General features: G+C 35.1%; 2 protein-coding genes across 2 annotated transcripts; both read right to left on the bottom strand.

Moving 5' to 3' along the window:
• Nucleotides 1–11,705: 11,705 nt before the first annotated feature.
• LOC137406137 (bombyxin A-2 homolog) lies at nt 11,706–13,788 on the bottom strand. Its single transcript, XM_068092668.1, has 3 exons — nt 13,651–13,788; nt 12,541–12,695; nt 11,706–12,074 (listed from the first exon to the last, which is right to left on the bottom strand). The coding sequence occupies exons 1-3, from the start codon at nt 13,677–13,679 to the stop codon at nt 11,908–11,910; spliced, it is 351 nt and encodes a 116-aa protein (XP_067948769.1). The 5' UTR covers nt 13,680–13,788; the 3' UTR covers nt 11,706–11,907.
• Nucleotides 13,789–20,750: 6,962 nt separating this feature from the next.
• Nucleotides 20,751–22,163, bottom strand: LOC137406463 (uncharacterized). Its single transcript, XM_068093045.1, has 3 exons — nt 22,049–22,163; nt 21,390–21,544; nt 20,751–21,122 (listed from the first exon to the last, which is right to left on the bottom strand). Exons 1-3 carry the CDS (start codon nt 22,075–22,077, stop codon nt 20,980–20,982), a joined length of 327 nt encoding a protein of 108 aa, XP_067949146.1. The 5' UTR covers nt 22,078–22,163; the 3' UTR covers nt 20,751–20,979.
• Nucleotides 22,164–22,434: the final 271 nt, after the last annotated feature.

The following is a 22,434-nucleotide window of genomic DNA, read 5'->3' as shown; positions in this document are numbered from 1 at the left end:
CATTAGCAAGTTGAATTATTTATTAGAGTTTATGTATTCTTTTACTTTCTTGTAGATAACTGGAAGAAATCAATCACAATGTTTCCATGATGCGCAGTACTTCGATGCAGCCCCCTCCGAAGTCGAGGGGATTGTACATTTACATGCTGCACAGTGGTTTTCAGCAAATTAGCCAGAGAAGAGAAAATGTATAAATCGAATCGCCGGATAAAGAGATAGAATCGACCATGGATACCGAACGTCAGAAACGGTCTTTTTATGCTTCTGTCGTCATTATACTTTTATTTACAATACACATTCACAAGGTTTTACAAACCTTAATACAATTTTTACAAAGTAATATATTTTTAATAAGTATTTTTAAGTGATATACCATTTAAATGTTACTATAGGACTTGCCACCTAGTTTTCGAAGTGTTGGCATCGATAACAAAGTCTAGAAGAGTAATCATCTCATCATCCTCGTAGGAGCAGACCATAATTAAATTCAAGTAAAAGAAGATCGGAAGAATAGAAAAAAAACAAGATAAGCGGGATAACTTTTGTACTAGTTTATGGTCCTCGATGAATCTGCCTCCACGGCAAGAGAGCTTTGCGCAGCCACTGCGCAATTGCCGTTTCCTTGCTGCGAATTTGCACTGGCTTCGCACTCATCAGTACGCAGTGATTTCAGTGCGAAGACGTCGTTTCCATGATTTGGAGAGAGCGCAACTCCGAAGTACTGCACATCATGGAAACATACACAATGTGACAAAAGTGGATGCTCAGAACTTATCCCAAGTCATGATGTAACTGGTTATCATTAGAGAACATTTTTAATTGTTAGTAGATTAGTGGAATCTAATTCTAGACTGGGTGATGAGAGGCCAGCAGAATTCAATTAACTTGCCGATGCCAGTTTGTGTTTCATTATCACAGCGACAGCTCCTGACAAATGCTGGCTGCGCATAGTCAGAACAGTCGAGTTTGTAAACATGCAGAGATTTTAATAAAAATCAAAATCAAACTCAATTGCGTATGAAATAATTAAAGCAGCAGTTACGTTCTTTTTGTGAGTACATTGATGACAGGTGACGACAGGTGATGACAGGTGATGATAAGTGATGACAGGTGATGACAGGGGATGACAGGTGACAACAGGTGATGCCAGGTGATGACAAGTGATGACATGTGACGACAGGTGATGACAGGTGATAAGTTTTTAACTTACTGCAGCTTAGCCATATCTGAAAGTCGACATTACAAATAACCAATCAATTTATATTTTTAAGTTCGATTGTTATCACTTTGTACTCAAAAGTTTCTCAGCAGTAACTGTAGGATTGCTCAGCAGTAAAATTAAAGGCTGTGTAAAAAAATAAAGCAGATGTCTAACAATGGACAGAAGTTAGAGCTGGCCTGGTGTGTAGAGCTACGCTAATAAATAGCCCGAATTCTTTAGAAAAAGATAACCTGACATCCAACCTACTTATATATATTAATGTTTTTCACAGCACTGTTTTTTTAACTATATCGACTTTGCTGTCATGTATTACTCTATCTGATTGGTCTAGAGGTAGGAAACCTATGCATCACAAGATGTTTATCACATAGAAACAATTAGATGTCTAGTAGAAGCAAAAACAAGATAATCAAAAGGGTAGAAGTTTAGAGGTCAGCATATCTGCCTATTTGCCTCGTTAGATTCTGCTTCTACTCTTGAAGTCAGCACATGACAGCAACCCATGCTTATCTTCACATTCCAAACAAGCTGAAATTAAACTTACTAAGAAGCTAAGTGAAGAAACTCTACATACAATAAGTACAATCTTAAAAAAGTGACATCTCAAAAAAGGAGTTATAAAGGTTGCCGTACGGGAATTAGTTTTCCATTTTAGGAGTTGCACTATCTAAAACTTCCTCAGCTAAAACAATCTTCAGAAAATACACTGATTTATTTGGATACGTGGTTTATCTTATATTTTCATCTTTATGATGACAAACCAAATGCATTTCTGAAATTTTTCGTATTTTGGTCTTAGTTTATTATTTCCGGTTTCCTATAGTGAAACTCAGTTATTGTTGCGCTGTTCGCTTAACAAGTTATGCAGCACCATGAAGTTTGTAGAATTATCAAACAAATGTATGTGAATAATAAAATCTAGAATAAAACTAACAAAGTAATTGATAAGAAAAACATGTAATTTAATGATTATTTATAATCTGACCATAGTCTAACCAATGATATAAAACCCACCACAAGAATAAGCGATCGAACAGAGCTCGATCATTAAACTCCGCCCATATGATAGCCGTCGCCTATCCTTGTGGGGGGTTTTATATCATTGGTCTAACCAAATTCTTGTTTTCAAAAATTCAAGTCATGATAGGTTGACTGAATGCGAAAGGATTCATGCCGGTTCTATGCTACTAGATTTGTTTTGCTTTAGCAAATTTATCATTTTTAAGAAAATCACAAAAATATTCTCTAAAAATGCAACCTTAAAGAGACAACCAGTAAAGTATTGCTTATTGACTGATTTTAAAAGTTAAGCACCCTATATTAATATTTATTATAATATCATATTTATTAGTCCATAGTGATTTCTATTAATTAAGTTTATGAGACTGTTCTACTCCAGGTCTCTATAGTAGCTCAGCTTTGAACACACTTGCTGGTCTATAGAATCAGTTCCAATCACTCAATTTTCAAAGCAGTCTTTGATACAGATGGATTCAAGGCTATAAAGATCTGACTTATTTCTATATTTATTTGAGAGAAGCTGGGTTCTACAAAAATATTTTGAATGAAAGCGGTAATTGTCAGAGTTCACTTCCTCCATGCGATATCTGTTTTTATTATTTACTACAAGTCGTAATTGCTGCCATATGAGCTTTTTTCAGTCTACTATTATACATAATTTATTTAATAGAATTGTTTCTTTAAAGAAATCATGTGCCATTAAGAAGATATTAAAAAAAATGCAGTATATTAATTATGAGAAAATTCGACTAGTTTAACAAATGCAGGTTGAGAGCCATTGAGCAACTATTCGAATCTGATGAGCACCTGCTTCATCACTTCAGTCATATGAGCACCTGCTTCATCGTTTCAGTCATATGAGCACCTGCTTCATCACTTCAGTCAGATGACCACACGCTTCACACCTTCTATCAGATGAGAACATGCTTCACCACTTCAGTCAGATTAACACCCACTTCATCACTTCACTCATATAAGCACCCGCTTTATCACTTCAGTCAGATGAGCACCTGCTTCATCACTCCAGTCATGTGAGCATCCGCTTGTGGCTCTCACAACCCAACTCTTTCATTAAATTCTCTAGATAAAGATTGCCTCCTGGATTACACGTAAAGCAGGTTTGCTGTGTGTGCAAAATTTACGGTCAGCCAGATAAAGCTGGCAGCACATTTCTATTTATTTATTCTGATCTAATTAAACAGGAGACTGAGCGACATAAATCACCTAAGTTACTGGCGCTATAAACAGTTTCTACATAGTGGTGATTTTGGCAAAACATTCACCAGTAATAAGAAGCATGCCAAACGTACATAACCCCTGAGCTGTGTTTGTCCAATTGTATGACTTGATTACAATACTCCAGCAAAAAGGGTGGCATGAGGCTAAAAATCATCCGCCCAGTAATCCATTACACTAAGCAGGTTTTGAGAACAGAAGGTAATGGCATAGAATCCTTTGCCAATTAGCCTGTCATTGTTTGATATCAGTTCCCGGATTATTTTGTTATGCGTACTAAAAACAGGCTGGCTATTGGCATCAAGTAGATAAACATTGTACATGGGCCAAAGCTCCTTCGGCAAAACCAGTGAAAGGAGTTCGTATAAAGTGAACCCTCAGATGCATCTGTGACTGTAACATCAATGTGATGTCACTATCTTGTGCGTATATTTTCTCTCACATAAACAAGGTATTGTTTCCATTTCGCAGGACTGAATAACAATAGTTTTGGCAGTATATTCTACACGTTTTAGTGTAGAATATACTGCCAAATATTCTACACGTTTGTCAACATACCATTTCTAGAGCTCGTGCAAACTCTGACTATAAAAAAAGACACCTCTTCTATTTCTTATAGACCAGTATCTGAAAGTTTACAGAAGTTTTATGACACAAAATAATGTAGCAGTGCATAACGAGACATGAATAAATGTGAAAACACATAACAAAACCAATTTTTACAACATTCTTGGACACTTTCATGCAGATGGGACACTAACGCATAAATAGAAAATGTGGTAAGCATACTTGTAATAGTCCATTCACTACAAAGTTGAACCAGCTCTAAGCTGATGAAACTATGCTACATCATGGACATGACTCCCTAATTACTTCCTATTTACTCCGTAGTTACTTCTTAGCTATTCTTTAGTTACTACTTAGTTACTTTTTAGTTACTCCCTTGTTACTCCTTAGCTACTCCTTAGTTACTCCTTAGCTATTCCTTAGTTACTCCATAGCTACTCCCTAGTTACTCTTTAGTAACTTTATAGTTACTCCTTAGTTACTCCTTAGCTACTCCTTAGTTACTCCTTAGTTACTCCCTAGTTACTCTTTAGTAACTCTTTAGTTACTCCTTAGTTACTCCTTAGCTACTCCTTAGTTACTCCTTAGTTACTCCCTAGTTACTCTTTAGTAACTCTATAGTTACTCCTTAGTTACTCCTTAGCTACTCCTTAGTTACTCCTTAGTTACTCCTTAGTTACTCCTTAGTTACTCCTTAGTCACTCCTTAGTTACTCCATAGTTACTCCTTAGTTGCTCCTTAGTTACTTTTCAGTTACTCCCTAGTTATTCCTTAGTTACTTCTTGGTTCAAAGATCAAAGAATGCCAAAGTGGCAGTCAAATACAGTCAGTCAGGCTACATTCAATTAAGGAACGGTGCTGTATTTTTCCACCTTTCTCCTATAGTGGTGTTCTATTAGAGGTGACATTCAAATAAAAGTGACATTGAAGTAAAGATTTTACGGTGAATATGATTGGCTTTATAGACAATGAAACTAACTGGTTAAGATATAAGTATTAGACAAAAGTGGGCACTCGACTTACCTACTTACTCAAGCAAACCTTGAGGCTTAAGGCTCATTTCACAAATGAATTGAAAAGAATCGATTCTTTGGTATTTCTTACTTACTGTAGAACTGTATTGACTCAGAGCATTCTATTAGTAAGAATTGAGTTGAATTGAGTTTTTACTGTCATTGTAGAAAAATTGACCTAATTCTCTATTTTTAAAAAGCAAAACGACTTGAGTGAAAATGTAGCAATCTTTTCCTTTTTAATTGCTGTGTTGAAGGAAAATCCATCACCGACATAGTGTTTTAAGCAGCACAATTTGTTCATTGATGTGTGACAAAGCAAAGATGTCGGTGCAGTCCAATGTTGCCATTTGCACATGTTTGTATAAGACTTCGATATCACTACGTATATTTTATTGGTAAATAGTATATACTACACACTATGTTTATGATTTGCCTGCGCACTGACAAACTTATTTATAAGCTTCATAGCTGCTCGTGAATATCGTTCATTCTACTGAAAAGCCTTTTGAATTACTTGCCTTCATACCTACACAAAAACAACGATCACAGCTCGCAGTGTTATCAAATCCAACCCAAACTTGCTACAGTAAATTTAGGAAGTTAGGTTATCATCGTGCCAAAAACGAACCAGTTGCATAGCTTTTCCTTTACTTATGAAGCACAGCATAAAATACAAGGTTTCAATTTTGTTGATTTCCGGTTTAGGATGAATAAAAGAAATATTGTAAACAGCAACCTATAAATGCATTTCTGCCAGTGAAATCCTTCAACACTAAACCAATGATATTTTTGGCTACTACATTTTTATATTAGATAATGTGTGTCTGCGTTTTGGTCAAACTGCAAAAGCTGTACTTATTAGAACTCCTCTATGTATCAGAATAGATGTATCGTAATAGCTCAATGTATCAAAATACCTCTATGTCCTTCAAAAAGAAACTGTATATAAGCAAGTTATGCCTTGTAAGACTTCTTTGACTCAGAAAAGTCTTGGTGAGATCTCTGCTAGCAGGTGCTAGCAGGTGCTACCTGAGTCATGATCTAACAACAAGATAGATGAGACACAGCTTGAGTCCAAACATCAGGTGACCAAACAGCTTGTGATCCAAACTTTAAAAACTAGAGATATATAAAGTAATATAAAGAGAGTAATCATATAAGGAGTTCCAGGCTATAAAGTAGCATTTCGAAGAGCTCTAAGAAGTTCTGACAGAGTTACTCTAACTCAGAAGCTTTGAACCATGAGACATTGATGTCTGAGTGTCTGATATCCCTGTTTGGTCATTCGACCTGTGAGATAGTGAGCTCAATGAATAGTCTATTAAAAGTTTGTTTTTCAAGACACAAGTTAATTGAGAAGAATATCTACCACAGGCCTAATATGTTGCCTTACCTACCAATATAATAATATTGGTAGGTACCCTACAAATTAGTAGAACCATAGAAAGAGTTAGAATTGGTCAGCTGTAAACATCAAAATAGTCTTTGATTATAGTGATCCATTTAGTGGCCAGTATTGAAATGACTGCTAATTAAACGCCAGCAGCTTAGGCTACCCATACAAAACTCTTCTGTACAGAACTACATGTACAGGTTTATTTTACAGGATCTCTGTCAAAATAAATAATGCTGAGTACGCCAATTATGATGTTTGCGATAAAAACAGACAAATGGTCATCGACTTTGTTGTGACGACTTTCTACGTCAGACAAAAAACAAACATAAATGACGCTATTATACCTGGAGAGAAAACATACTGAACTCACAGTGTACTATTTGTGTTGGCAGAGCTCAATGAGACTATTCTAAGGATTGTCTATGACAATATATTTTTGTTTTTGTTATCTCAGCCAAGACTTAGAGTTTAACAGACTGCTAGTTGAGTGGAATAAGAAGCCCTTGGAGGTATCTCTTCAGCCTGCACTTCAGCAACCAAGAATGGCATATTGTGACATATAACTGTAGCCAAGGATTGCAGAGAAAATATTCAGAACTGATTAAACAGATCAGAACAAATGAAACTGATGCAAAAAAGTTTTTTGTTTGTAAAGTTCTGTAAAATTTGAAAATTTTTAATTTGTCATACACATTCACACCAATCATTTGAGTTGGCGAATAGAAAATACAACGTTTATGGCTGAATCTTTGAAAAAGTTTTAGTAAAAATTTACATGTAATTCGATTATATAACTGTGAGATTATATAACTGTGAGATTATATAACTGTGAGACTTGTAACTTTTAATTTGTATATTTTGACATTTGTTAATAAAATTCTATCTGAAAGATTCATCTCTATGAATTCATTTCTGTTTGAAATGAAATTTTTGCTTATAAAGTAATACATATATTTCCATCACAAAACTAATGCTTGGCTCAGCTATTTTTCTGTAGCAAACCATTATAAATTTACTATACATCAGACGCCCCTATAACTATACCTCCTATAACGAAAATTCCAGAGCACGTAAAGAATTTATGTGAAGTTTTTGCTTTCTACTACGTCAAAAATTCCATATAACGTAACATGTCAAGTCGGGTGAGTTTTCAAATTTGATTTTAATGTTAATTAACACAGCGCACTTGTGAAAGAAAAACCGCCTTGCGTATAGCGTTATATATATGTATAACTTTCGTGACATTCTAGTTCGTTGTAATAGATCGTTAAATGTGTCGACCAAAAGGAAAATAGGATACCTGCGCAATTGTTCATCAATGCCAAGGCGCTCGATTGGTGCAGGTGTTACAGCGTCGGTCTACCAATCTGAATGTCACGAGTTGGAGTATCATCAAAAGTTATCTTATATCCTAACCTTGACCCCCTGAATACAGATAGACGACGGCCAGGTAGCACCGCTTTTTATAACAAAAATATTTTGTTGCTTTGCCTTATTGTACGTGTACAAAATATTTGTTATTAGTTTTACTTTGCAGAATAGACTTTGCTGTTTAGAAAAAATAAGAAAATTGTTATAAGTGAACGTAGAAAATGTGCAGTTCCTATCAACCTGTTGTAAAATTATTGCAATCATAGTCTATAAAACCAGTGAGAATGATCTTAAAAAGGAGAACAGTTGTCGATGCAAATCAATAGTGCTGCAGTTATGGTACAGCACACAAATTAAAAGAGTTAAGTCAAACTTTTCTCTTTGCATGGACAAAGGGGTAAGTTTGGAAAGATCTTGGAACGGGGTAGGCAAGTTACATGTATGTTACTGTTCTTATAATGTAAATTCGGTCTTAAATCGTCCTGGAACAAATTATTTACGTTGTAGGAGCGCCTACTGTATTATTCAAAGGAAGAAAATTAATCTACTTATAAAAACCAATAAAAATATAAATACTGACAAAGCCTTCTTCCAATCACTAAACTGTAACTTGAGTTGATGACAGATAATAGCTACTAATCATTGCTAAGGCAGCTTGTGGCTAGCAATGACTAGTGGCTTGTTGTTTATATGTGATAGTAAATGTATTCATAGAATTATTTATACAATTATACTAACATGTGAAAAGTAGTAAAAGTGGTTGGAGCTGAATTTAGTCATCTGACAGCCAGCGAACTGCCACTTAAACCATAGCTATCTGTTACTTACACTATAGCTATCTGTTACTTACACCATAGCTATCTGTCGCTTAAACCATAGCTATCTGTCACTTAAACCATAGCTATCTGTCACCTAAACCATAGCTATCTGTCACTTAAACCATAGCTATTTGCCACTTGAACCATAGCTATCTGCTACTTAAACCATAGCTATCTGTCACTTAAACCATAGCTGTCTGTCACGTAAACCATTGCTATCTGTCACTTAAACCATAGCTATCCGTCACGTAAACCATAGCTATCTGCTACTTAAACCATAGCTATCTGTCACTTAAACCATAGCTATCTGTCACTTCAACCTTGGAGAGAATGGCTGCTGGTGTTCCTCGTTGTACATAACAGTTGTCTAAAATGCCTGACTTGGAAACAACAGGGTTGAGGTTCAACTCCCACAAAAGGACATTCACTGGTAGTGACAAGAATGACATCCAACCTTGTACTGTATTGCTCTCTGCAACTAGGCATGTCTGGGCGTGTCTCCAGTCATTGAGGGCCCCTTGTCACTGAACTCGGATATCTTCAGTCAAAATCATAGAGCTAAAAGATAGCATCATAGTCAATCTTTGAGGGAGCACTCACACATACATAACAGTTTAGTTGAAACTCTAGTGAGTCGATCCTAACAAACACCTTGAATCGAGTCAGCACAAACTTAATTTGATGCTGCCAGCTGGAAGCAGTGCACTGAGATAAATTGACTGGTAACTTACAACTTGGAATAATTCAATAATATGAATGACGCTGCCTGGGCGTATTGTTTAGTTAATATGTTTTTCTAAGTGTTATAAGACTAGAAGAATGCCATTCATCTGGCCAGAACCAACAAAATTGGGTAGCAACTGCCAAGAACGCTTTTTCTCAATTATTCTCCATTTCTTATACTCAACATTCAAATTGTTTGTTTTCTATCAGCATTTTTAGATTGATGTTTGCATCCTATTGGAATTTTTTCAGTTTATGTTGTTTTATTATTAATGTGTTAATATATTTGTTGGTTTTCTTTGACTAAACAAAAGGTGTGTATAGGTAGGAAAGTATAAGGCCAAAAGGTCTAGCTTCTCAAATTAACTTTAAACTTGTGATGTACTTGAAGAGTTGAAAGATGAAACAACAGTTGGAAAAAGTTGTTTAAGTTTTTAGTAAAAATTTACATGTAATACGGTTATCTAACTGTGAGATTATATAACTAAGAGATTTGTAACTTCTAATTTGTATATTTGTCACATTTGTTATTCTATTTATTTTTATTATTAGTTATTTATTATTTATTTCTATCTGAAAGATTAATCTCTGTTGTGAATTCATTTATGTTTGAAATGAAATTATTTCCATCGAAGTAGTAGGCCTATATACACACATATATATATATATATATATATATATATATATATATATATATCAATTTCTCAAAGTTTGTCTGTGTATTTGTCGCTGTCTATGTAAATCTATAGCTGTTAAAATCTTGAAGTTCAAGTGCCGCAATCTGATGGATTTGAACACACGAAGATCACTATTACAAGTTTAAAATCTAGGCGCTTTACCGCTGAGCCATACAAGGCATAATAATCCTAACCAATATCATATACCGTATAACGTATGCACACGCTAATTATTTTAGCATTGCGCCCGCGCGTTACGATGCCCATGTTAAGAGATGTTTTGGAACCTAAGTATATGCAACATTATATATGATTCTTAGTCTTTTTTGTTAGGGCTAATTTGTTCCGCCCCACGATATCAACAATAATTTATCTCGAACCTAAAATTTGGTGATTTGTGGACTGATTATATACATGTATTTGAATCGTACTAAAAAGACAGTACGATATCTCATTTTTACATTTGTACCAGTATTGAGATGTAACAGTACAGTCGTATTCAAAGTTTTGATTGATAGCTTCTGGTGGAACAGTAACCTTTTTTATACACACACACACGCACACGCACACGCACACGCACACGCACACGCACACGCACACGCACGCGCACACGCACGCACACACGCACGCACGCACGCACACACACACACACACACACTTTTATGCAAAAAATTTTATTATTAATTTAACATATTCAGGATTTTTATTTTAATTTTTTATTAATCATATCATTACCGAATCATCTTATATTGTAATCGTGATAAAACAGACTTAGTTTAGCTATTACTTGCTAATTATTTATTTATTTATTTCTCTAAACCTTTTTATAATTCTTTTATTATTTTTTAATTTTATCTGACCTGCTCAAAACATTTTTCTCATGATATAAAGTTTAAAAGGTACAGTTGTTTGATAAAGCTTAAAAACCTTTACAGTTGTTTTTATTTTTTCTCTTAATTTATTTGAACTACACAAAACACTTTTCTCATGATATGGAGTTTTTCATGATATTAAGTTTTTTCTCATGATATCAAGTTTTGTATGATATCAAGTTAGAATGGCAAATGTTGTTATATGTTAAATACAAATCAATTTTCTGTCCAAAGACCTTTTTATTACTCAGGCATTGCCAGGTAAAACAGCTAGTATATATATATCTCAAGTTTGTCTGTCTTTATTTCCTTTGGTACGTCCGACTATAGCTATTAAAATCTAGGAATTAAAAGCTCTCATTATTTTCTTTTAAAACATCCTAGACCAGTCATTTTTAACCTTGTTGGACCAAACCCCTCCCATTTCTTATGCACTTTCACTGAAAGTGCTCGTTAATGAAAAATAAAATATGATTTTTTCACATTCAAGGCAGTTATATGTTGCCTGGTGCAATAAATGAGCTCTACATTAGCATCACTGTGTTCAAAGAACAAAAACAATACAATGCATGAGCTCACAACAAATTACATATCCTTTTATAATGACATAACCTTGCAAATCAGTGTGACTTCTGCTATTGCCTTTGAGAGACCTGAGACTGACTCACAGAACCTCCAGAGCTTGATCAAACCCAGGTCAGAAACCACTGTACTAGACACATTGATTATATAGGTCTTAGCGTTTTTATGTTAAGAGGAGAAGGATAACATACTAGGCACATTGATATATAAAATTCAGTAGTTTTATTAAAAGCAAAAGCGAAATAAATTAGTAGTGTATAGCTGCAATGTTATATTGTGTTACTAGCTGTTTCTATTGTGTGAGAGACATGCATCTCAACGGGTGTATTTAAGTCAGAAAAGATGTAATACAAATAGCAGGTTTTGTAAACAAAATCACTAGATTCATCAGTGTGTTGAAAGCTAGTTTATATGTTTGTTGGTGAGTCGCAGTGAGCCAGAAGTTCAGCTGTTGTGCATTGGTTAATACAGCACTCGCAGAGTACACCTTTGTCACTATATTCTTCTGAGCGCTTTCTTCGCAGGAATCTGTGCGCGGCAGCATAGCTGGTGAACGGGGAGCGCTTTTGTCTCGCTGTAAATATAACAATTAAATTATAAAAACTCAGTCTATTTGAATATTATGAAGATTCAGATGATCAGATGACCTATACCATAAAGTAGAACTTTTGCAGAATATTCTAGAACAATTTATTTTTTATAGAATGTTGTAATTCGTGCTAATCATTTTTATATATCGTGATGGTGGCAGCTTAGACAGCTTATCGCATTATCGTAGGTTCAGTACTCATTACTCAGCACTAAATTCAGTACTGCTTTAGACACGGCGGTTGTTGGTGACACATACACCAACAAACGGCGTATGTTTGCTGAATAAAGATTTTTGTTGTTGTATACACACCAATAAACATCCTTCATCTGGTCTTCTATCTGGCCAGACAAAGGATGTTTAATATGAACAGCAATATTACTATTATAAAGTCTCTACATAAACAGTTAATCCAACAACAGAAGTGCCATTGCTAATCATTAGCACCAACCTTCTCCTTGACAAGCTGTCATCAACATGTTCGCAATGTCTTTTGTGCAGTGAGAAACGAGAGTGGCCAGCTTATAGTCCTCCGCCGAGCACGTCTGCTCGTATCCAGCATGAACACCGGTCATCAAGCAGAAGACAAGCGCAATCACCAACATTCTACAATAGAAATACTATTCTCAGTCTATATTTGGTTATACATTTTTTTAAATTCGGGAAAAAAAAGGTTTTTTGTGCATATCAGTTTGAAATATGTGAAAATTAGTGAATGGCCAAGCGTCAGCAACAAGACAATATGGAACAAGTAACTAATGTTCGTATTATCAGCTACAAACTAGATGCATTTTTAATGAAACTTTGCTTATAGAGTCACTATTCCTGTTCACTCCTACAAAATGTTTTAACACTGTGACACATGAGAGTACTGACAATATAAAACTATCTTTGTCACGTAACAAATGTATATTTAGGTGCTCAACATAAGATACAGTCTAATTTAGTAAGTATACAACAGAGTAAAGGAGAGACCTTCCATCATGCTAATATAATTTAACAAACTATGTTCAACTTTTAGAATTAGAATTATACCGTGTTGTACTGATCAGTATTATATATATTTATGTATTACATTTTATTATACAGTATATTTTAGAGTTAGAGCACAAGAAGCTACCAAAGATTGATGCTTTATACTACTTACCACTAAGTAGTATTTTGTAATCACAGCTTGTAAAGCAACTACTGCTTACGAGGTACACAATAGATTCTGTAGCAAAGTGATTTGGTTGTGTACATGAGAATGATGGTGATATGAAACTAATTTGTGTCGTATTTTAAAGGTATGAAGTAGGTTCATGTGTAGGACTAGGGTGAGTAAAAAACAGACTATCATTATACTAGCATAAATTTAAAAATGAAGTGTGAGCTGAAAGATTTAAAAGCATTTAAGACTTATAGTAATACTCAAGTTTATAAAATTACAAAATAATTAGGTAAATTAAAACATTATATTGTTAGCATTACTTTATAATTATTACCATATATATGAGCTAAACCCAGTATTGTATTATAAACCCAGTATAGTAAACCCAAACTCGTATTGCTAGGCTCATACCCCAAACATGTCTCTTTCCTGATCGACATGGTGCTCTGTGTTCTTTAGCTAACAATTTTACATCCACCGGTGGAGACAGATGAAGCAGAACTAATTAGACAGCGCTGTCATTCTGCATGCTTCTCTACATAAACTTACGTAATGTTTATGGAATCATTTGATGATAGCCTCTGCACTCATTTCCTATCTAGCTAAACCACAGAGTTGAGGGTCACAAGCAGGTGCACCCTTGTTTAACCTGCATCAAACTCTTCTACCCTCAACTCTGCTCTAAGCTTATGTTATGACATCAAGTGTATGCGCTTCCCTTTTTGGCATGAATATACTTATAGGCTGGCTCACACTATATCTTCTGATGTTGGAGTTGTCCTCCCGACAAATACTCATTGATTCTGTGCTCTGTAAACCGATGGGTTCGTCTAGGCAATGCTGACACATCGGGAACGATTGCACCTGTCAAACTTTCCGAATAGTTTTTTGAGCATCCACGACAGCCTGTGCAATGTGCACCACTTTAGCGATGATGATTGGCCGTCGCGGATTGCTTGATCCATTTTTTTGACAGTTGCTGCGAGACTAGAATTTTATTGCTTTCATGACCGCATTGTATAATGATAATGCTATGATGTGGACATTTCACTCATGTAAATGCGAATGGGTTTGGGATAATGTGAACATTTTTATTGCAAATGATCCGTGAAGTACATGTATTGTGAGATTAATGCTGACATACTGCGATCTAGCATGAACCAGCCTCATAGCTGACACATTCTGTAATGTTGATGACTTCTACCAATTTTTATACTTATTTCTGTTTGTAGATTTAAAAGTTTCAAGTTATTTAACTTCAAGAATTAAAAACAATAGAAAAAACATTTTTCACACTTTGCGAGAGTAATCTTATCATTGGTATTTCAACGCCTGCTAATAAACTAGGAGAATGACCAGTTGGATCTAGTTTAATTTTCAGATGATAACTCTGTTACTATAACTAACAGAGAACAGAGTTACAGAGAATGACATGTCATCTAATCTATAAATCTCAGCGTTTGTCATTTGTCTGTTTGTAGGTACACCATTTGTGTGCCTGTAATAGCAATTTAAATCTGGCAATGAAAAAACCATTTCACAATGGATTTGAACATGGAACCTTCAAGTCTGGAGGCCTAAGTTCTTACCACTACACTAAGAGTGTTGTTGAACATGACTGTCGGAGTAGAATGATTGGAATTAACAACTAACTCGGTCTATCATCCATTAGACTCACCTTGCGACACTTTGTGGGTAACCACAATCTTCACCAACAATAATGAACTTTCTGGCTAATGGAAGAAATGACTGGCATGGTTGGGCAGCAGTAGCAGCTGCCGGTTTGAAAGCACACAAACAACATAAGCAAGAAAGCTCTGCAAATGTCTTGTATATTGTATTATAAAAAATGATGAAATTAAAATAAGTCGCCCTTATCTTTCTTCGATATCATATTTGTCCTTATCCACAATCTATTGGTTCAGCATTGTTTTCCTTGCATTACATTGGCTCAGCATATTGGAGTTGTATTACCACTTTTACTTCTAGCCGCGATTGCAAGTTGCAAGCTCAGTATGTACTTTTTATTATTAATTAATATTACGTTTTGCTTTAGTTTTTCTTTTGAAAGTTTTTTAAAAGCTTTACCGTCATTACCTATTTTTTCATTTGTTATTTTCAAATGTGCCATTTCAATTTACATGCCTGCAATTTTCGGTTCTATTAGCAACTATTCCTAAGGTCAATTGCAAAAAGCTGTAAAAACTAACAACTAACAATTTTTTACATGGACAGTTAAATGTTATCTTGAATAGGAGTTGCTCTGGGCAACCATTTCTGCTTGCACCAAACAATAAGCGTGGAACCTGTGTGTTTTAGGATGTAAATCACATACACATAGATATACCATAAAACCTCTATTTAAACACTATACCGCCGTATTTATCCACCCTTCCTTTATTGCGGTGTGCTACTAAAGGAGATATTTGAATAAAGAGTGGCGCTATATTTTTCGACTCGATGGGCAGAATTTTGGAAATCTAAATTTACTGTTTTACTAGCGAAGCAATATTGCCTATATTTTGCACTTTCCTGCATAAAGAGCTACATTAATGCTGTCGGCCTCAAAATTTTTTTATACGCACTGAATTATCTGAGTTAAAACAAAAACTAATTTGAGTAAAAAATAGGAATACAGTTGTTACTTATTTCTATGGGGAGGCTTTCAATGTTTTAAGAAAAACGAATAGCTTTCGAGTTACAAATTGAGCTTCTATACGCCGTGACAATGGCTGTTATTACCTCACACTGTATTCCTGAAGAGCATTCTGCTTGTTCATCAAAATACTCAGGTGAGATTGTAAATCTCATTATGGATAAATTTGAAAACAATGGATCGGATTCAGACCTTAGTGACTTCAAATCATAAGGTGGTTCTGATGATTGTGACAATCTATCTTCTCAGTCATACCATCACTAAAACCATGAAAACCCTAAAGCAACAATAAAAGAATTATTATTTGTTATTGATGTAATCGAGTCATTATTTGTACCGTTTTGTGGACACTTTTCTACTGATTCCTTTCTATTATTGGTTTGTAAAGATCAAAGTGGTGGCCAAATAGAGGTGGGGTTTAATTAAAAGGTGGGGCTGTATTTTTAACCCTTTTCCTATAGTGGCATTTTATTAGAGGTAGCATTTAAATAAAGGTAGCATTTAAATGAAGGTTTTACGGTTAGTGCTTATTTCACATTATTATTGACCATGTCTATAATTGATGCAAAGAGACCTTAACTCCAAATTACACATTCCACCCATGTAGAGTAAGTAACCCATGTATAACATGTTTCATCAGTTGAGCATGACCTATAAACCAAACAACCTTGGGGAAGCCGAAGGGGAGTTTTTAAAACAAGGTCTCGGCTCAACAAAAGCTATGGATTTTATATATTATAACAACTGGGACAACATCTCTTATCATAAAACAATTATCTGTATACAAGATTTTAAAAGGTACCGTTAGGTCGATACGTCGTTGCCTCTTTTCCAGAATTCATAGCTATGAGCCTGCTATAACTGGTATGTATCAATTTTCTGGAAGGGAATAACTGCTATTATAGTATTATAGTATAGTAGGCAATTTATTTTGTTCTATTCATACTCTTAATCTCTCTATTATTCATTCATCCATCCATAATCAAAACTGTCTAAGTGGGTTTTTGTTTCTTTAATTTTTTAACAGTATGTGTCATTAATCATTTATATGTTTCCCATTTCACATTTGTTGTATAAGTCACAAATTGTTGATAAACATGCAATAGACAAGGACCGTTGGAAATATTTATCCAAATTCCAATTCAGCGCACTGTGACCAATTAGCAACAGTTCAAAGTTTAACTTCACACCAACTCCATTTACACTAAACAAGCACTGTAGAAATCTCTAAGCATTGCGGAGACCTCTATGCATTGTGGAGACCTCTATGCATTGTATAGACCTCTATGCATTGTAGAGACCTCTATGCATTGTAGACACCTCTATGCATTGTGGAGATCCCTATGCATTGTGGAGACCTCTATGCATTGTGGAAACCTCTATGCATTGTGGAGACCTCTATGCATTGTGGAGACCTCTATGCATTGTGGAGACCTCTATGCATTGTGGAGACCTCTATGCATTGTAGAGACCTTTATGCATTGTAGAGACCTCGATGCATTGTTGAGACCTCTATGCATTGTATAGACCTCTATGCATTGTATAGACCTCTATGCATTGTGGAGACCTCTATGCATTGTGGAGACCTTTATGCATTGTATAGATCTTTGTTTTATGAAATTTTTAAAAAGTGCCCAGCATTTTATTTTTACTTTAGCCTTTCGAGTGGCAGGCAGAAAAATATTAATAGGAATGGTTAATTTTGAATTTATTTTATTAAATAATATATTTGATCTACTTTATTAATTTGGTTGAACTTGAATGAAAAATAATCTTCAGAAACCAAATAAACAAGCTAACAATCCAAATTGCTATAATTCAGACTTTCATCTATGAACATGTAAAGTAAATGAGACTGGTTAATGTGGTAGAACAACTCCTTGATAGGGTTGGTGGACCCGAAGAGGGATGTTGTGGAAGATAAAGAGTCTAGCTGACTTTGTCTTTTTTGGTCGATGAAGGCCAAGTTAACCACAGCAGGTCCTGATGAAGAAGCTCAGAATGAGGAAGGCGTTTGTGATGGCCCTGCTTAATCACAAGCATGCAAGCAGCTCACTCTGCAGGCAGTGAGCTGCTTGCAGATCATATGGTCTTTAAAGGTTGACTTGCAACAAAGTTCACATTACAGTTATTTGGTATCAAAAAATTCACCATGTCTTACTCTGCTGTGTTGTAGGTGCAAAATATGGGGAAATGTGATTACAAGATTCTAAAAGCTCAAAATTGAACAGTTAACCGCAGCCATCACAAAAATGTCATAGATTGGAATCCTTTTCAAAAATGGCTCAAATGGGACCTAGTTGAACACAATGGCTTCTGTTTAGACTTTCATTCCACCTCATTTGTCGAAATATTTTCACAATTATGCTTCACGCATTCAATAAAACCATGTCTATTGTGCTTACACGTCTATTTCATCATCATTGTAATACTGTCACTTTTAGCACTGATATCTTATAACCTATCGTGAAAATTCGTTTAATTTTTTAACCTTAGCTCGAAAGAGTACATATCATTGTCCGATAAACATGAGGAGCCTGCTGGTCTCCTGTGATAGTCGAAAAATGCTGCAGAAATTGTTAGCGCCATTTGGCAGGAAGTGTGGGTCACATGATCAGATTACGACTAGATGATTAGACCAGGCTTAAACAAAACTGTAAAGTAGCGATCATCTATATTTGATTCAGGCTTTCCAATAGAAGCCGAAGTGTTTGTCATAAACTAGTGCTACGAAACGTTTTATATTGAGCCTTTTATTGGCTTTTAAATTTACGTGATAACATCATGTGTCACAACAATAACCACAATGTTTGAATATGTCATCAAAATACAAAGATTTCAACCTACGGCGTTTTCGTGATGGCTGCGATTAACTGTTGGTTTTTGAGCTTTTAAGAGCTTGTAAACACATTCCCACATATTTTGCACCTACAACACAACAGAGTAAGACATGGTAAATCTTTTGATACCAAATAACTGCAATGTGAATTTTGTTGCAAGTAAACCTACAAGGTGAGTTTGTGTAGACAACTCCTCGCACTGGCTCTGAGAAAGAGCCATTAGCTTTCCTCTTTGTCTGAACAAAGCTCCATAGTTGGTACAATAATCTTTCGTGTGACTGAGCTGGTGCCTCAGCAGATGACAGCTTTAGCAGGTGTGGTTCTAGAATGACATTATGTCTGGCAGAGAGGCACCGCCTGTATCTCTTGGAGAACATGCCAGGAATTAAAAAAGCGTCTGCCCACAGACTTAAAGCCAAGCGTTTAACCATATGACTTTAGTAGCACAAGCTGTGGAAAAAGCAGAATTTAGTTTATGAAATCTGTTGATAGGATATGCGCTTGCACAGCGAAGCTGCTATTGGACAGTTTGAGGGAGTTAAATTTGTGCCAAAAGGTACATGTAAGTAAGCAGGAGCATTGGAGAGGACGACTCCAACTTTGTGAGGTCCTGATATTTCAGCTATAACAAGTTCTTCATTGGCTCTGCACTCACTCGATTTTCGGTTGCTGACCCTTGAGGTCTGACTTTGGTTCACTAGGGCCTAAATAGTTGGTGTCTATGTGACAGCCTCTCGAAGTTGGTAATCCCCAAATGAAACCCAGTAATGAGCTCATATTTAATAAACACGAATTAGAGACTTCACGCTGTGGAATAGTGGCAAGACAAAAACTATAAGTATATAAGTAATATAAGTCACAATAAGTATATCATTACATGTAAGTACACTATTACATGTAAGTACATTATTACATGTAAGTACATTATTACATGTAAGTACACTATTACTAGTGAGTTCATTATTACTAGTGAGTACATTATTGCAAGTAAGTACATTGCTTAAAGTAATTTAAATCAGGGTAAGTACATCATAACAAGTACATCAATGCAAAGCTATTTGTTTGTAAACTAATACTTACCTAACCTATTATATGATTCAAGATTTGATATGTCATTAAATAGAATACTGATGACTGTGAAATTAAGTGTAACCATAGACCAGCGAAAACAATAATAATATCATCTCAGGATTATGAATGGCGTAAACGAAATTGCTAATATTACTTAGATAATACCTTATTCCCAGGATCACGCAGCAAACAACGCTGCTACAGACATCAAATTAAACCTGAATGACAATGATGAAGGTAGCCGTGAATATGGTTGGCAATAGCTAAACCATATCACATGTACAAGGTTTTAGCACATTTTCAATTTAGGAGTTATCAGCACGTTTTCCATTTAAGAGTTGTCAGCACAACTTCAACACAAGTTGTTAGCAAATTTTTAACTCCAATGCTGTCAATATTACTAAAATATGGATTTGGTCTTTGCTGTTCATGAGATGAAAAAAGGAAATAAATCACTTTCTTTGCTGACACAAATATAGAAACATCTGTTATATTCTCAAGCAGTTACATGCAGGCCTGAATTCCCTGGTTGCAAGTTGGGGCGGCTCAGCCGGCCAGCCGCCCCAGAGAATACGGGCCTGGTTATATGTATATTTAAAATTATACAACAATGTGTTATTTTTGTGTTATCCCAATTGGCCATATTTTTTATTTAACATAGCAATTGCTGATGCATCATACTTGGAGATTATAGTATTTGTGTAATTTCAGCTGTAACGCCAAAAGGAAGCGATACAAAAGTTCAATTAGTTGTATTCAGAGATATATAGATATATAGAGCTATAAATGTATTCATAGATGTATTGATATATAGAGCTATAAATGTATTCAGATATATAAAACTGCGACTTCAGAAATCAGAGACTTCTGAATGATGAGTTGTGACTGTTCAAGTATTCCAAAGCAGACTATGTTAACGGTAGAAAAAGTATCTACTGCTCTGGTTGTAGCTCTCAGCTATTTTATTTACTGTAAAAATAAAACATATAGAAGTTGGTAAAGAGAAAACAACTTCTGCTGAACTCTTTGCTATACTGTATCTCTCTACCTCTTTCATTACATGAAAAAATTATGTCTGAGTCAGGGGAAAGGGAGATACAAACATAAGTTTCCTAGACAACAACACAAGTCTCTGCAATGTTTTAAGAGCTAGTTTACATGTATGTGGATAAATCAGCAATGAGCTGCCAGTTCTGTTGAAGTACATGAGTGAATACAGCACTCGCACCAAATACCACTTTCTGTTTCTGATCGCTTCTTCCGCAGGAATCTGTGTGCAGCAGCATAACTAGTGAATGGAGAACGTTTTTGTCTGACTACAAATATAAATATAAAATAAGTTGATTTGCAAGAATACTTTAATTTTTTCTCACCAGCACTTGATTGATGAATTAAAGTTGTATTTAAATGCTCTAAAACTCACATTATATTTGTATTTAGATTATAGAAAGCTAAAGTATTCTACTCTGTCTGATCAGACAAAGGATGTGTGCTCATATAGAAAACAGTCTGACACTTATCAGTTTCTGTATCAACAGGAAATTAGGCCACGGATTTGTAATTAGGTAATGTTTATAACTAACTTTCATCACTGCAGACTCTTACAAGGTTTCTCAGAAAATCATTTTGGCAGTCAGTGCTGTAAGGGAATAGGCTGTAGTCCTCTGCCGAACATGTCCGCTCGTATCCAGCATGGACACCAGTCAGCAAGGAGAAGACAAGCACAACCACCAACAATCTACAAGATAAATAATATTCTCAGTTCATCTTTGGTTATACATGTTTTTAAACTTCATGAAAAACAGCTTTTATTGCATACAGTTGGAAACATTTTTAAATTAGTGAATAGTCAGGCGTCAGCAAGATGACAATATGGAACAAGTAGCAAATGTAGATATTATCAGCTACTACCGAGATGATAACTCCTGAAAACTTAAAACTATTTTAACTACTTTAACTATTTTAAAACATAAACTATTTTCAGTCTGTAATTAAAATAAATATGTAAAACTTGAGCAAACAACATTTTGAATATAATCATGTTTGAATTTATAAAGCTAAAAACATATAAATTATTATTTGATTTTGTTAAAATATATATGCACCATTATCACACCAGTTCAAAATAATATATTGTTATTGCTTTATAATTACTACCATATATATGAAATATACTGGTAAACCCAGTATTGTATTATAAACTCAGTATAGTAAACCCAAACTCGTATTGCTAGGCTCATACCCTAAGCATGTCTCTTTCCTGATCGCCATGATGCTCTGTGTTCTTTAGCTCACAGTCGTACATCCACCAGTGGAGACAGCCAACACAAAAGTAACTTGACAACGCTGTCTTTCCGCATGCGTTCCCAGGAAAAAACCTATGCAACCTCATACAGACATTTGATGATAACCTCTGAACCTCTTTGTTTTTGCTTTCTAGGACAGGCAGTTAAAGGTCACAGCAGTGCTTTATTGCCTAACTTGCATCATAGGCACCTCTTACCACTTTTTCTATCGTTTTTTGCAATTGCATCAACTGTATTGTCTTCTAATTTTGGCACAGAGTGTAAATCCGTTTATAGCTTAAAATACTCAGTTGCTGAGTTGACACAGCTGCTACTGTTTATG

This window comes from Watersipora subatra, chromosome 10 (assembly GCF_963576615.1).
Source record: "Watersipora subatra chromosome 10, tzWatSuba1.1, whole genome shotgun sequence".
In the NCBI taxonomy this organism is placed as follows: Eukaryota; Metazoa; Bryozoa; class Gymnolaemata; order Cheilostomatida; family Watersiporidae; genus Watersipora; species Watersipora subatra.
The sequence above is the reverse complement of the archived record's forward strand: the minus strand, read 5'-3'. Positions and strand labels throughout refer to the sequence as shown.

What these genes read in the sequence shown, in the direction of transcription:
- LOC137406137 (XM_068092668.1), bottom strand. Translation starts at nt 13,679, where the DNA reads ATGTCGATCAGGAAAGAGACATGTTTGGG. An exon ending in AGGAAAGAGACATGTTTGGG is followed by an intron (nt 12,696 to 13,650) that starts GTATGAGCCTAG and finishes TTTCTATTGTAG; the next exon opens with AATGTTGGTGATTGCGCTTG. An exon ending in GACAGCTTGTCAAGGAGAAG is followed by an intron (nt 12,075 to 12,540) that starts GTTGGTGCTAAT and finishes TTATATTTACAG; the next exon opens with CGAGACAAAAGCGCTCCCCG.
- LOC137406463 (XM_068093045.1), bottom strand. Translation starts at nt 22,077, where the DNA reads ATGGCGATCAGGAAAGAGACATGCTTAGG. An exon ending in AGGAAAGAGACATGCTTAGG is followed by an intron (nt 21,545 to 22,048) that starts GTATGAGCCTAG and finishes TTTATCTTGTAG; the next exon opens with ATTGTTGGTGGTTGTGCTTG. An exon ending in AAGAGTCTGCAGTGATGAAA is followed by an intron (nt 21,123 to 21,389) that starts GTTAGTTATAAA and finishes TTATATTTGTAG; the next exon opens with TCAGACAAAAACGTTCTCCA.